Genomic DNA, 16980 nt, shown 5'->3' on the forward strand with positions numbered 1-16980 from the left:
TAAAACCTTAACAAACATTTTTTATGTGAAAATAAGGAACCATCCATAAAACTGATAGACTGCTTTTCAACAAAAGAGACATTACTTGAATGTGGGCCACTGGACTTGAACCAAGAAGCACAAACTGTCCTCCCAACTCCAGTGTACGGTATATTGCATGTCTGATAAGATGCACACCTTTCTGTGGTACGAGCCGTGTAATGCAACCAACCTGTTCATGAAATTTCAAATACTTGCTTTAAGATGAGAAGCAGTATTATGAGCTCACAGAAGATGGTGCTTGATTAAAAGAAAGATTTCATATTCTTCTGAAAAATGTTCTACCATTCTTAAGTATGAACAAAGGAATAACCAGAAAAACAAACTACTATTTTCTGCAGACAAAGCTACATCTCTCATAAAGAAAAAGGATTAACAGGATAACGAATTTCTTACAATAAACCTATGAAAAGAAAATCTTACAATAGTGTCACATGAATATGGATGTGATTAACAAAATTGAATTTCTTTCTTGAAATTTTGTTTTAATTGTCAAAAGAATTTTTTTGGGCTCATCAAAAGGGCAAATTGGTGCCATAGTGATATTGCTCCATTATGACTTAGTGTTTAGTGTCAACTCTTCCAGAAATGAACTCCCTGCTTACATTAACCCTGCATAAGGTTGCTCCATAAGGTTCCATATGTTGGTCCTCCAAGAACACTGTATTTGCAGAAGCCTTAGCTACAACCTATAAAGTATTGAGATGGATACAACCAAGAATTGAAATTTTTATATAAAATATTAAAAATAAAAAAAAATAATAATATAAAAAAAATCTAAAAAGGAGGCGTACGCTACCTCAACGATGTCGCCTCCTCCTCTTCTCCTTGTTGCCTCAAACGAGGAGAAGAATGTGGACTCCTTCATCTCCTCATCTGCGGCATTTGGCGAAGAAAGCAGTGAAGACGTTGAAGGCCGCAGACGTCTCCGATCTTCGGTGAAGAACACAACGAAGAAGCCCAAAATTTCAGACGAGGTGATGGAGGAGACCACCTCTTCCGCTGCCCTAGCCGTCGCCTAGTCGTTACCTCGTGGATCGAGATCGTCGAGGGAGGGCGGTGTCGGATCGGGACGTGTCAAGGTTCTCCCGATTCTCCCTCTTCTTCGAATGCTATCTCTTTCTTCTTCCTTCTCTCTTGACGCTTCTTCTTCCCTTGCCGCAGCCAGGCTGATACCGCCCGGTAACGGGAAGTCACGGTTGAAAATTTCGGGCGACCTGTTTCGGGCGGTAACGGTCAAAATTTCGATCGTTACCGTCCGATACAACCATGTATCGTCCGATACGGGGCTAGATCAAGCATTCCGCCCGGTAGCAGGCGGTCCGTGTACTGGTCTACTGACGGACCGATACATACCGCTCGATACGAGCGGTACCATTCGAAATTTAGAACCTTAGATACAACACAATATGGGAATGCTGACATGACAAATCGTATAAAAGAACACAACATGTCAAATAATAAATATATATACTCCTATGTTGTTTTGATTTTATACTTTGTAAGATATCGACAATTATACAATCATCATAAAAGCAACTTAAGAAAAAAACATGTTAACCATACATCTACAGAACAAATGTTCACACAAATACTTCAAACATGTATATACCATATAGTATATAGACACCATCATGAAGTCAAAAGTCCAAGTTACAAACCTATAGATGATGTCTACCATACATACAATAACTAATATCAATGACCTGATGGACAAGAGTCTAATATATTTTAAATACCCAACATGTGCTGAAAGTGTCCAACTGTGTCAGTGTCTGACGTGGACAGTACAGATATACTATATAGCATGGTTTGACATATCGCCCTGTATCGAGCAGTATAGCAGTTGGGGGGGTGTATCGAGCGATACATCCTTCATACTAGGCAAAACGATCAAAATTTGATCGTTACCAACCTATACCGGTTGGTAATGGTCGGATTTCAACCAGAATCAATCAAGGGCCCAGAATGAATTGGTTCCAATCGTCAATTTGACTGTTGGATCCATTTGAATGTCTATTTAACCCCACTTCTCCTCCCTCTTTCACCCTATTTCAATATCACATTTTTTAACACTATCTAACTCAACCACTCTCTCCTTCTCACAAATTCTCACTCATGTTCAATATCAACAAAAGAACCTTTTAGAACATACTGCAAAGCTACTCATCAACATCTCGAAAAGATAAATCCACTTTTCCTTCTTTTTTAAATATTTTTTTTATTAAAACATAACTGAATTTGCATTTAATTCCAATTAAAATACCCTAATTTAGGGTTTTCCTCATTTTTAGGTATTTGTTTTGAACTATCAACATGTTCCAGCGTACCATGTGTCGGTATGCTTGTATAGACCTATATATACTGGATCGGTGAAAGACCAGCATGGTCGGTTGGCACAAAATACACCATCATGAAGTCATAAGTCCAAGTTGCAAGCCTATAGATGATGTCCACCGGACACGCAATAACTAATATCAATGACTGTTGATGGACAAGAGCATGGTTTGCAGTACCGGTCCGTACCGCCCTGTCACGGACAAACTTCGAAACAGGGTGTTCGATGTAATGCTTATGTATGTCCGTGTCTTTTGGTATGTTCATACCTTGTACAACATGTAGAGGGGCGGCCGAAGGCTTAATAGTCCCATTTTAATTGGGTTGGTGGCCTCTTTAGGCTTGTAAATAAAGGTTGTGTCATGTGGACACGTGCGAGAGATTCTCGGTCTGTAATGGACCATTTTACCCTTTGTTGTGCCACTGTTCAGAGCTTGTAAAGTCTGTTTGTAATTTGCATTGTCTATAAAGTGTTTTTCGGAGATGTTTGCTTGTGGATCCCGATTGAGGCGTTCTCTCTAGCCCGTTCTCTCTTTTGTTGGTCCTAAGGGACAATGGGAGGCTTCGGGGAGGCTGACCTTTGCGGACGGACACGCAGGGGTGCCGCACGACTTAGGCAAAACCAGCTAAGTCCGTGACAGCCCGGTACGGGCGGTACGTACCGGTCCGACAGGCTTCCGGTACGCGGACCGCCTGTTACCGGTCCGATACTGTAGCACTGCTACAGTGCTCGGCACGCCTGAATATACCGCTCGGTACACCTGGGTGTACCGAGCGGTATACCGTACCGTACCGGTACCAAGCCCAGGTCGAAACTCCGGTACGGTACGGTATTGCGAACCTTGGACAAGAGTAGTATGTTTTAACTACCCAACATGTGGCAAACCTATAGATGATGTCTACCATACATACAATAACTAATATCAGTGACCTGATGGACAAGAGTCTAATATGTTTTAAACCCAACATGTGCTAAAAGTGTCCAACTGTGTCAGTGTCTGACGTGGACAGTACAGACATGCTATATAGCATGGTTTGACATATCGCCCTGTACTGAGCAGTATAGCAGTTGGGGGGGTGTATCGAGCGATACATCCTTCATACTAGGCAAAACGATCAAAATTTGATCGTTACCAACCTATACCGGTTGGTAATGGTCGGATTTCAACCGCAATGCCTATTTAACCGTTGGATCCATTTGAATGCCTATTTAACCCCACTTCTCCTCCCTCTTTCACCCTATTTCAATATCACATTTTTTAACACTATCTAACTCAATCACTCTCTCCTTCTCACAAATTCTCACTCATGTTCAATATCAACAAAAGAACCTTTTAGAACATACTGCAAAGCTTCTCATCAACATCCCAAAAAGATAAATCCACGTTTCCTTTTTTTAATATTTTTTATTAAAACAGAACTGAATTTGTATTTAGTTCCAATTAAAATACCCTAATTTAGGGTTTTCCTAATTTTTAGGTATTTTTAGAGATTTTTTAGATATTTTTTTGAACTATCGACATGTTCCAACGTACCATGTGTCGGTATGCTTGTATAGACCGATACATACTGGATTGACGAAAGACCAGCATGGTCGGTTGGCACGAAATACACCATCATGAAGTCATAAGTCCAAGTTGCAAGCCTATAGATGATGTCCACCAGACACACCATAACTAATATCAATGACTGTTGATGGAAAAGAGTAGTATGTTTTAACTACCCAACATGTGGCAAAAGTGTTCAACTGTATCAATGTCTAACATGGAAACTGTGGACATAGCAAGCATTTTGGAGAATTGATGCTTTATAGGCCGCATCCTCGTTTTCTTGGACTCATTAAATGGTCAGCGATCCCCACATTTTCATTGCTATCATCCCTCCTACCCCAATCACCTTGGGCAAGACTAGGATATCATTCATTTCATATATTCATTAGCACTACATTGTTCCATAAATCAAATGCTGATTAAGACATGTTTTAGATACATGAAACTGAAACCCTTTTCACAAAACATCTTTGTTTCCACCATATTGAAAAATGATAAAACAAAACACTCAGAGTAAAATCTATAACTTTCAATGAGATTAAACTTTTGAAATGTTTAGCAGTTGAGAATAAAAGCTCTGAGAGTTGATGATATTAAATGGCTTCTCAAGAGGACTATTGCATCCATTTCCCACAACTGGTTAGAAATGCAAACAGAACACACAGAGGTAGGAATTGATCTTGCTAACAAATACTTACAAGACAACCCAATTATAGAGACTAAGGGAAGAGTATAACTAGTTCCTGAAGTTATCTGGATATTCAGTAGCTGGTTGTTAGAATGGGAAACCAAAAAAGGGTTCCTTCAGCAATAAAGTGACAATGCAACAATAACAAAATCAACCTTATATCACACTTGTTGACAATTATTGGTCTGTTCTTGGTCCTTGTAATAAGCAATACTTAAGCTCCACGAAGAATGGCTTCTAAATATGCAGTTAAGTTGATAGGTAAGCTAGAGCTAGTTATATGCGATTGTCATGTGATTGTTCAGTTGATGATATGTTGAATACTTTATAATGAGAAAAAAGAAACTTTTCATATGTTTAAGAGGGTTAAAATATGGCAACAGTTAAGATTAGCATTACATATTACCACTATGCCAAATCACTGCAACAAACAAGTAACTAGAAAGGAAATTAAGTTCTTTGATACTCAAGCTTTATAACTTTGTCCAAATACACGACCAGAAGGACCTAAAAGGCAGTAATCAGATAGCATATCTTAATTTGATGTGAAGAAGTTTACCAGTGGTTGAGTAACCTTTGAACTGGAAAGCTTAAGAAGCTTCCTTAGAGCATCTTTGTTCTCTGCTTTTCCCTGAAGATCATCAGCACTGTATTGAACTCTGATATAGTTATCTGTAGAAGGATTCCATGCATCTGTATCAATACCATTAAGAACCCCAACAAATTTCTTAGAAGAAGATTTTAATGTTTCATGGAGTCCCCGACCACCCTGTCAAAAGAAGCAACACATCAGTAAGAGCAGAAAGTCAAAGAAGCTACACATATATGTTTAAATACTAAATAAGTCAAAAACCAGAGCCAAAAAGCATTTTTTTAGTAAAATAGATGCAGTTCATGACTATAGAAATAAAATCTGACATTTAAGGACAACCATTTCAAGTATAAACCAAAAGGTATATTGAGCTAGACATTGCTCATTACAATTAAAATAAGGAAACAACTATGAGGACATAAACAATGTTATCAATGATAAACATTATAAGCTGAACTTCTGGGGTATCCCATGGACCATATACCTGGATTGAACAATGAAACAAACATATTTCAGTGGAAAAGGGACCTGTTACTTAAGAGAATTTTCTTAACTATGAAGAGTGAAGACTACTATAATTGAAGTCTCAGTCATCATCAAGAAGAAAAAATAAGTAACAACTTAACTATAATCACAACTCGTATAATCAAGACAAGTATCTAGTATTAGTACACTAATTTGCTATATGATAAAAACCTGAGAAACTACAAACAATTGCATAATATGCATGAAAATAAGAACTTCCTACTGAGTTGCAACCTCAGCTGCGGTTATTCATGTGATAAGTAGGCATAAGGACCTTGTTTAACTTTCATGCCATATAAATGAAAAAGAAATGCTTTAAAGATCTGAACTGCCTAGTGATGCTGTTCCATATGTGCTGGTTGACCGTGGTAGAGGCAATCAATCACATCAAGTAGACTTGGCAAGTGAAAATGTACAAGAAGCCACCAAGTAGATGTTCTTGATATGTTGTTTTATAAAACTCATACAACTATCTAGTCTTTTTATTTTTCTGGTGATATTTTCTGTAAGTCCATAGGTCAATTTTTCTCTTGGGTCAATGATAAACTGGCAATGAATCAGTATATTCTCAGAGGGTTCATTCTCCTTTGTGATTCAGTTGCATTAAGTTTAAACAAGCATAACAAGCTTCCAGGCAACAGAAATATCCACATGGATCAAGAAATTATATGGTTTACTTTTAAAGTGTAATTAGCCAAGCCATGCCAAACCTAGGATCTGATTAGGCTAAGCACAAACCCCTGTACCCAGGATGTAACACTACATTTTTATTCTTCTGCCTAATCACATATTATACTCAACAGGATTAGGTGCCCCAGATATCTTCGAGTAACTTAATTTGCATTAATCTGCATGCACTTAAATATTTGGAGGCTTACAGTTACAGCTCCAATAAGGTTATTAACTACTAGACAGCAGAGGCCCAAATGCCCAGATACCTTTATATCATGCACAATATCCTGCTCTGTGGTAAGCAAAAATCTGAATCATAAAGGAAAATACAACATTTGCAGATGTTTTCAGAAAGGTTGATCAGTACCTCTATAGTGCACACCTCTTGAGCATAAGTTGGTGATACAGTGGTAACAATGTTAGAGAACACAATTGCACCCTGAAATTTTACTCCACTGCTTTATCAACAAAATAGGAGGAAAAAAAATTCCATACTTTTAGTAGGTCTATTTCACTGACATTTGCATAATGGTCTCTTAAATTACCTTGACAGGATTGACCTTATCATGTGCTGAATTGTCCTGCATTCTGTCAGGTCTATTTAGGTGGTGAACATTAAGTCCACAGGATGCCAACTCTGAAGCAGGTGCTGTCCCCTGATATTCGAAGTTGTGGCAGGTGAAGCAAATTCTAGCTGAATTAAAACCTTTGGCAGCATATATATCCCAATAAAGTGGTGCCTGAAAATAAAGAACTCGGTTACATCTGGGATTTTAGAAAATGTCAACCACAGCTGTGTAACTGAAATTCCATTAACAAGCAAGGGGCATTCGATCATTTAACATGATGTCAGCAGATGGTACTTAGTGCCTACAACAAAAGCTGTCTGCCAATCATGACAATGAATTATGTCAGGTTTTTTCCCAGCTTGATAGAGCAATTCAAGAGCAGCACGGCTAAAGAATGAAAAACGTTTGAAGTCATCATGCTCTCCATAGTATTTTCCTCTCCAGAAGAACTTAGCTGGATGATGAGGCTCTATAAAATACACAGGCAGACCTGCAAATCACATTCTTGTGAACCTCAATTTGTTAAAAATATATCACTTCTTTTAGATTAAAGGCTAAAAATCTGTGTCAATCAAGCTTTAGACCTTCAATAGTCCCAATCCAAATTTTATTCTTGAACGTCCGTCCATCAAAATAAGACTGTACTACAACATCCAGAGCCTGCAACATTAGCCAAACTGAGAATTTAGTAGAAGAAACAGCTCGTTTTCCCAAAAGATAGAAACAATACAATGTAACAAGCAAGTAATATACCTTCAGGTCAGTGATAAGATCATGCTCCATGCAATCATATTTTGGAAGGATAATTTCTACCAAGTGTCCCTTCCGCTGTAGTGCTTTACCAAGACCAGACACAACATCCCCTAAGCCACCAACCTAAACACATAAATAGATAAGAACATGATTGGATAAAAGAACGGAGAAGTTGAGTTTAACAAAAATACAAATTAAACAAAACAGATTAAATAAATTTACACACAGGCAACAACCTTATAGTCAAACAGACATGTTTAGAGGGGCCTCACATTCCTTTGACTTTGAGCGGATGCTTACGAAGTTGGTTCAAGAGCAAAACAATGAAACAGAAAACTAAAACAACAGTCTAGCATTCACAAAGTACTTCAACAAATTAGCACCTATCATCATTAGTTAGTGACCAAGCTACCTTATCTTGCTGATTCATTTGCAACAATAAATAACTTGGATTCAATTTAAAAGACAAAAGGTACTTCAACTTTATTCGAAAGCTTCTTCTGCTGACTGAACAATAAGGTACTTCAAAAGCTAAAACAAAAGATCTAAAAAATCTCAAAACCAATTTGACATGTATTCAAATTGAAAGACACGGAACATATGAGTTAAACTTGGAATAGCATATTGCCAAATTTATCATAAACATAAATCATTTTGATTTCAACTGTGACTTTGCCTCACCTTTGCAACTGGAGCCATTTCTGCTGCAATATGGATTATGTGCAATCCTGGGCTGCATAAGTGAAACAGAAAAAAAGAGTAAATGTAGACATGTTTCACACTATAATGTTATACTGTTTCATATGATAATGTTATATAGATCACATCTACCCGTGATGGCAACAAGAAACCCAACCTTTTGCGAGAGTACGTCAACTTGAGGAACGTAGCCACCTTTTCATGCTCATTCTTGCTCCTACTTGCCAAAAATGCATCATGAATCTGAGCATCCTTCTTCCATATCATTTCTCTCAACAACTTAGCATCATTAGGTGAGATTTTCTTTTCAAGTAACCAACCTTCAATTATAAGCAGTAAACGACTCCAGAATTCCCAAGGCATATTTTCCAATGAAGATTTTTGAGATCTTTTCTCGCTTTCTTCTTTTAATTTAGTTAGTGTATGATGAAATTCTCTAACTGATTCTTGAAACATCTCAATTTGGGAATGTATTTCTAGATCAGACTCCTGCAATCGTTTCTCCAATATATCAATTTTCTGTTGCAGAATCTCATCAAAATGGTGAAACTTTTCAGATGGAAACTTTGACATATTTGTTTCTGTTATTGACGCTTCTAACTTGTCAACCTTCTTCTGCAGCTCATGATATTGTTGTAAATCTAAAGAAGGATGGTCCAACTTTTGCCTTGCATTATCAAACAATGCTTGTAAATTTTCAACCTTGATCGACAAACCTTTGCATTCACATTGCAGAGAATCAAGTTTTGAAACATCATCTTGAGCATTTGCAAATTGAGATTGCAGCTCTCTAAAGGAAGCCTTTAAAGCAGATTGTTCTCTCCCTAGCAATGATACATGCTCCTCTGTTTCACTAACATCAGCAAGTTTCAACTTAAGAGTCTGTATATCATCCTTTAGAAATTCATTTTCTTTTCTGAGATCATTAAGCTCCAACACAAGGGGAGATTCACGGTCAAGTATACCATGCTTTCCTTCCTTGACAGAATTCTTTGAGGACATTTCATTCTTCAGCTTCTCAAGCTGCCTTTCGAGTAGCTCCACATTTATCTTCTCTTGAGCTGCAACTTTAATTCGTGCATCTGTTTCTGCTAACTTCATCTCTAAATTGTTTATTTCAGCTTGCAAAGCCTCCTTTTCAGAAAGAATTTTATCAAGTTCTTTAAGTGCATGAATTCGAGCTTGATTAAGAAGCAAAATATCTGCATAACAAATTATTAAAGTGGCAAACGAATTATAAAGATAAAGGTAACAACTTCGCATGGAAGCACAAATAAGAATGCCTACTTTTCTCAGCATTCCTGATCATGGATATTAAGTCTTCTAGACGAATGCTTGAATGCGATTGTCTGACGTCATTCTCAATCTGCGGAAGAAACATATTATTCATAAAATTCAACTCCTTGACAAAATATGATCAAAACAACTAAGTATGTGCACCAATTGGATATATAAGTTGTTGTAAGCAATCAATAAGCATCAATCTAGAGAAAAAAACAAAAGGTAGACAAGCAATATTGGAAAAGATCATCTAATGCATTTAATAAAAGGATGAACTTAGTTCACAATACTTTGCTAATGTGGGTTTGGGAAGGGTCAATATAGGCCTTACCTTTATATTTATAGAGAGGCTGTTCCTGAACAAACACATTGAATAAGTACACAAAAAATAGCTGACCACTGAGTAATAGTCAAGGGAAGAATATATCTCCTCACAGTAAAAATTAACTTTTTGACGAGGAATTAAGGAAACAAGGGAAGAATATATCTCCCCATGGTAAAAATATTTTGAAATTTGTTTGCATCAGTTGATGAAACCTTCCTATTTGTCATAACAGACCCAACAGAAAAGGTGTCCCAATATGTAGTCTATGCACACAAAGAACAGTGAAAATAATTAGCAAGTGATTTGCCACTCTATAGATTAGGTCGAAGCAGACGAATTCCAATGACAAATCTGCAACCTGCCGTATCTTGACGGCAACTGTATTCTACCAACCATTTACTGCAACAAGACAAAAGGTAGGAACCAATCTCAAAAGAGAAGGATCCAAGGGATAGAGTCTTATATGAGCCATGATAGCTAAAAGGTAAGACACCAAATGATGTTCAAAACATGCTGTCAAAATGACCTCTACAGTTCAAAAAAGAAAAAAAAAATTGCAATTAAGTGTCTCTATTACCAAAAGTAATAAGATGCATCACAAAAGTTAACAAAGAGAGTACATTACCACGATATTAGTTTCTTCAGGGGTCAACACTGCCACATTCATCTCCCTGTTAATATCAGAGTCAGCATCATCACTTGATATAGTTTTCTCGCCTGACCGTGATATACCAGCAATACTAGATTCTTGAGCTTCACTGTTGTTATTTTTATGGGATTGAGTGTCCATATTTAGTGGAAATTGCCTTGAAGGAACTCTTTTAGCTTGCTGTCTCTTTTGCTGGGAACTGTATACGATAAAGCATTTTCCCAAACAGCAGTTATGATATATTACAATAATTCTTCACAAACAAAAAAGTTATATAGTTAACTCACAGTAAATTTGAATCAAATTATGGTATAAAAAGTACAAACATATTACCATTTTCATTTGGACTTAATTAACTTTCGTTGCACTGGGACAGCAGAACATATGGTTTGTCAACAAGGTCATGCATGTGTTTTTGTATATAAAACAAAATAATTAAACCCTTCAAGACTTCTTTATTATGAAATTTTGGTACCGATAACACCTATGCATGTGCATCTTTTCATGCTATAAAATGTAAGCATTCATATGTATGTGTGCATGCATGAAATGGAAGGATGGTTCAAGGCTTCTTTGTTTTCTTAACAGACATTTGAAGAAACGAAGAAAGCTAGCAGGTCATTTCATAGACGGATCAGTATAAGCAGGGGTATTTTGAAAGAACCAATAATTAACACAAAGTGTATCATTGAGAATTTTGAAAGTGAAAATACTAGCAAAAGGATGAATGCTTAAGCAGACTGTACATGAACAAACACTGGAAAAATAGTTGTAACAAAATAATACAATAAGAAAGGTACAAGGAGCTAAGAGCAAGAAATTTTGAAGCCATGGTTGGATGAATGTCATGAGGGAACCATGGGCATCAGGCCATAGGAAAATAAGAAAATATTGGAGTTCCATTAGGTAAATATCACAACTCATTCCTCATGGACTCTTAACTAGACTTCTATTCATACTAGCAAAAATTATCCTTCAAGAGAGAAGAAAGAAAATAAAAATTACAATCAGTTGATTTTGTTTTATTGTTTCTTCTTCCTTCTTATTTAGCTGAAAGTTTTTTCCGTATGACTCAATCAGATAGAACTAAATATGAAACTGGGTATAACTCAACCAATCTAGTATTTTCACTCAACCAAACACTAAATAAACCGAATTTGAACTTGGACCATTTCCATTGCAAGAATTTTCCATGTGGATAGAGTTTGTACAAAATTAGTTTGGGCATTCTGCATGCTAATACGACAAGATTGTGGTTGCACTGTGTCATAAACTGGCCCAATAGTCCTACTGATACAATAATTCAAACATAACGAGCATGAAACCATGCGGCCCAAAAGCATCATAACCCCTCCCATCTCCAGGGTACTGATATTTCACCTAACATGTGCATCTTTCATCATAATTCTGGAAGCTTCAGGATTAACTATCTATTTTGATGATGTATATCTAGGAACAATGTGGGATGAAATTGGTAAATTATAATAGGATTTCTATTTTACACTACTGAAGACCAGTTTTCTTCATTCCCCTGTTCTCTTCATCAAGTGTCATCTAAACTAACTGAAGTACTAATTGAGGTGTCACATACTGACTGATATTTCACCTAAAATGAGCTTATTCCATCATAATACTGGAAACTTCAACTGCTCTAACTTTTGATTCGATGATGTATATCTGGGTACAATATGTGATGAAATTGAATTATTATTCTATTGCTATTTTTAAGCTACCGAAGACCAGTCTTGTTTATTCTTCTGTTTTCTTCATCAAGTATCATCTAAACTAACCTTGTACTACAATTTTTTACCGGATAAGCAAATGATTCACCAATTCCGTAGTTAAAGCAGATTTCATTAATCCTGTCGCAGCGATCAAAGTCACAAGAAGAAGCAAGAAACTGCAAATGACCAAAGAACCCCACTCAAGAAACCAAACCAACGATTCTTGAAGCAGAAATCTGTAGAAGCAAGAAAGTGCAAGTGACCAAGAACCCCAGCTCGAGAAACCAAACCAAACCAACGATTCCTCTAAGCCGAAACCTTCCAGTAAAGACCACCAATCGTCACAAGAAAACTCAAGACATCGTAACTGCCGACAACGCCAGTGAGAAATCACGGGAACCCCAATCGGCCGTTTGGAAACCGACCTACGCGATCAAGAAGGAAGCGGGGAGGGCGGACCTCAAGTTCCTGTTCCGCATCTTGCCAGAGACACGGAGCGAGGGGCGGAGGCGTGCGATCGGGGGGCGGGCGCGGGGCTTGGTGCAGCTCAGCCCGCGGCCGAGAACCAGGGAGCACGCCTCCGACGCCATGCGAGGAGAGCTCCAAGAAGCACAACACCAGAAGAAGAAACACGGAGAGCAGTTAGGTTTCTTGGATGGCCATCGCCACAAGAAGAAACGAAGCGAGAAGAGAATCCTCGAGAAACGGATCTCCTCCCTTCCTCTTTATATAAAGGCAGCGCTTCCTTCGTTGCTTTGCCGTCTTCCTTCGGATATTTAATCTGCCTTTTCCGCAGGTGTCTTCTGCGTCTGAGCGGATCGGAATTGACCGTTGATAGGGGGCTCCAATTGAGAAGCCCATCGATCGAGGCCGTCGATCGATATCCTGGACAACGACATTTAACTAGATCGAAGGATCTGGACCGTAGGAATAGGATAAAGAAAGAAGGGTGAGCAAAGGTGTGCTCGTATCACGAGGTCATAACGGTGTGTCGTGATATCGTGGCGGTCGTTGTCGTCGTGTGCGATGCACGTGAAATCGGGTGTTGCAGCCAATCGCTTCAGCCTAATTATAGAAGACACCGTAAGGGCAAAAATGGCCGAGTTAGAGCACGACAGCATCCACACTTCAAGTCGACGAAGTGTAGAATTAATCAACTAGAAATCACCCGCATTGATCAGGAAAAGACGAATCCTAAAGACAACGCAAGATACGACTGAGGAAACGACAGTAGACGCGGACCGGTCGGTTGAATTACCGCTTTGGCATTGGGTCCCTTTTTCTTAGGGTACGTGGCATGTGATGAGTGGTCCTAAATAATATATTCGACTATCATTTAATTCTTTCTTTGTCAAGATTTTTCTTAAGTGGAAGATTTTCTTGCCTATGAACACTCAAATTATGATATTACATTGTGACCTTTGTAGAGAGTGTCATAGTGTTAAAGTTGTCTTAATACTAGCACCTCTGTCCTTGGATACAATATGTAAAGTTCATGCAACGCCAAGCTCCAAAAAGGATAGGAGAAGAAAATTTTTTCATGTTTCTTTGAAAAGTGAGTGCGACCATTTAGTTTTGCTTAGACCATCCAAAAATTCATCTGTGTCCTTCAAAACTAATAAGGTTAAGAAAGATAAATTCTTCAAAATCATATATACCTTATCCAATCTTGTCATCATTATCTTTCTTCTAATATCAAATTGTAAAAAGTTTTCATTGTGTAACATGTCAACTCGAGTCATGGAGTCAACCTGGTCCAGGTTTAAGCCCATTGCAAATTTGATGTTAGGGAGTTAGTGGATTTAAGACAGACCTACAAAACTAGATCAAGAGCATGCCAAAGGAAAGTCCTTCGATGATTAAATAAAAAAAGAAAAAGAAAAATTATGTTAGATTGAAAGGAATAAACCTATTTAATAGCTAATCATTATCTATATATATAGAGAGTCGATTGAAATATTTGGGCATTGCAGCTACCATCGTTATTTCAATCATGTAGTCCACTCGCTTGAGACGTCAAGTTGACAAGATATTTGAATAAGTGTCAAGTTAATTCATGCGATGAACTGATGCGTCGTGGCCGATGAGTCAGCATGGTCCGGTGCACGGAGCGATATCGGGAGTCTTCGGTCAGCTTAGCTGGATGCCGGAATCGATCGAGCCCTTAAGTCGGTGTATTGGCATTGCAATATTGACGTCTCTTCGTTAGGATGCTGATTGGCATGTCGGTAGGAAGGACACCTCTATCGATAGGGATGGCCTCGCTTCGGACATTACCATTTTCCTACACAGAAGATCCCACCGGGTCGTTACCGACCGTGGCCCTCGACAGGTAAGTCAATGTGGGGTTCTGCTTTCTGCCTCCTTTTTTTCCTTCTCTGGTCGGATGCTGGCCAGGGGCTTTTATACTGTTATACCGAAAAGCTAATTATAGGTTCTTCTCTTGGTCGTACGCGGGTTTGGCGTGGCGACCGATCCTCGAGGGATGAGATGATACCTTTGTGCGGCCTCCGTCCTGGGACGTGCGAAACGACGCCATGCGATGCCGTCCCAGGCTTATCGGGACGAGACATACCGAGTGGCATCTTGATACGGTTACTAGCTCAGCGCGTGAGGGTGCTTCTCTTGCTGACTTGGCTATGGCATGGCGTGGTATCGATTGTAACGTGGCCTAAGCCCAAAGTATACCTTATTGTAAGGTCCTTGAGGGGGCGGGAGGCATGCCTCGATTGGCTTGTCATGAGGTAGTTCGAGGGCGGCGCCTTATGCTTTGGGAATGATTTTGTGTTGTCGGTCGGGTGGTTGGGCCCATGCAGGGTAATGTTGACGAGTCACTAGTCAGGAGACCGAGCTGTGTGAGCTGAGAGGAGATGGCCTATTGGCCGAGTAACTGATCTCGAATCTAGGATTGTAACGGGTGAGTCGTAAGTCAAGAACCGACCTGGAGTGACTCGGGCCAGGATTGAACTTGTGGGCCGAGTGACTGATCTCGGGTTCAGGTTTGGTGCTGGCGAGTCGCAAGTCGGGAAATTATCTGGAGCGACTTGGGCAAGGATTGGTCCTGTGGGCTGAGTGACTGATCTCGGGCTCAGGTTTGGTGTCGACGAGTTGCAAGTCGGGAACCGATCTGGAGCAACTTAGGCAAAGATTGGACTTGTGGGCTGAGTGACTGATCTCGGGCTCAGGTTTGGTGCTAGTGAGTCGCAAGTCGGGAACCGATCTGGAGTGACTCGGGCAAAGACTGGACCCATGGGCCAAGTGACTGATCTCGGGCTCAGGTTTGGTGCTGGCGAGTCACAAGTCGGGAACCGATCTGGAGCAACTCGGGCAAAGATTGGACTTGTGGGTCGAGTGACTGATCCCAGGCTCAAGTTTGGTGCCAGCGAGTCATAAGTCAGGAAACGATCTGGAGCGACTCGGGCAAAGATTGGACCTGTGGGCCGAGTGACTGATCTCAGGCTCAAGTTTGGTGCCGGCAAGTCGCAAGTCGGGAAACGATCTAGAGCGACTCAATCAAAGACTAGACCTGTGGGCCAAGTGATTGATCTCGGGCTCAGGTTTGGTTATGGCGAGTCACAAGTCGGGAAACGATCTGGAGCGACTCGGGCAAAGACTGGACCTGTGGGCCGAGTGACTGATCTCGGGCTCAGGTTTGGTGCCGGCGAGTCGCAAGTCGGGAAACGATCTAGAGCGACTCAAGTAAAGACTGGACCTGTGGGCCAAGTGATTGATCTCAGGCTCACGTTTGGTGCCGATGAGTCACAAGTCAGGAAGTGATCTGGAGCAACTCGGGCAAAGATTGGACCTGTGAGCTGAGTGATTGATCTCGGGCTCAGGTTTAGTGCCGACGAGTTGCAAGTCGGGAAACGATCTGTAGTGACTCGGGCAAAGACTAGACCTGTGGGCCGAGTGACTGATCTCGAGCTCAGGTTTGGTGCCGGCGAGTCGCAAGTCGGGAGCCAATCTGGAGCGACTCGGATAACGGCCAGGGGCATTGTTGGGCAGCATGCCAAATTTTGCCTAGGTGCCACCGTGCCACATGGCGGGCCATGTGGAGTAGTGCAGGGCCTGGCGGGAAACTTCTTGTTCCAAATGGCTTCTAGCAAGAGATTTTGGGCGAATCCGAGAAGTTATGATGGGTTTTAAATGCTGCAACCATCTCTCTCCTTGGGAAGCCCAATCGTCGTCTTGCGACGGATCAGCCTGCCCTTTATAAGCTTCCTTCATAGTAGTTGCCCTTTACTTTGCTCATCTGCCATTACCTTGCCCGGTTGCCATTGTCCTGCGACCCGGCTTCTTCCTTCCAACTTCGAGGTCGGGATGTCTATGCCTTCTTCTTCGTCTTCTTCTTCCTTGTCTTCTTCTTCTTCATCTTCTTCTTCCTTGTCTTCTTCTTCTGAGGGTCCCGAGGTTGAGGTTGTCAGTTTGTCTTCGGGAGGTGCACCTTCAGAGGCCATAGGGAGTCCCATCGTGCTTGCAAATCTCAAGCTGTGGCACGATGTAGACTCGGTGGTGATTGAGGAACTTTTGGGGGAGCTTCGGGATTGCTATTATATCCCAAAGTGCTATGGCGTTTT

At 40.1% G+C, this 16980-nt stretch overlaps 1 protein-coding gene across 1 annotated transcript in view; it reads right to left on the reverse strand.

Annotated features, from left to right (window-relative positions):
- LOC103978460 (probable starch synthase 4, chloroplastic/amyloplastic) overlaps positions 1-13144 on the reverse strand; it is a 15498-nt gene extending 2354 nt beyond the window's left edge. Inside the window, exons 1-12 of the mRNA XM_009394252.3 lie at positions 12863-13144; positions 10656-10878; positions 9712-9790; positions 8582-9626; positions 8407-8458; positions 7726-7848; positions 7557-7632; positions 7278-7462; positions 6949-7143; positions 6771-6842; positions 5174-5383; positions 86-211 (exon numbers count right to left, since the gene is read on the reverse strand). Coding sequence (XP_009392527.2) covers positions 86-211; positions 5174-5383; positions 6771-6842; positions 6949-7143; positions 7278-7462; positions 7557-7632; positions 7726-7848; positions 8407-8458; positions 8582-9626; positions 9712-9790; positions 10656-10878; positions 12863-12993 — 2517 coding nt within the window. The 5' untranslated portion in view covers positions 12994-13144. The remainder of the gene's footprint in view (positions 1-85; positions 212-5173; positions 5384-6770; positions 6843-6948; positions 7144-7277; positions 7463-7556; positions 7633-7725; positions 7849-8406; positions 8459-8581; positions 9627-9711; positions 9791-10655; positions 10879-12862) is intronic.
- Positions 13145-16980: the final 3836 nt, after the last annotated feature.

The sequence above is a fragment of the Musa acuminata genome, chromosome BXJ1-3 (genome assembly GCF_036884655.1).
Source record: "Musa acuminata AAA Group cultivar baxijiao chromosome BXJ1-3, Cavendish_Baxijiao_AAA, whole genome shotgun sequence".
Classification (NCBI taxonomy): domain Eukaryota; kingdom Viridiplantae; phylum Streptophyta; class Magnoliopsida; order Zingiberales; family Musaceae; genus Musa; species Musa acuminata.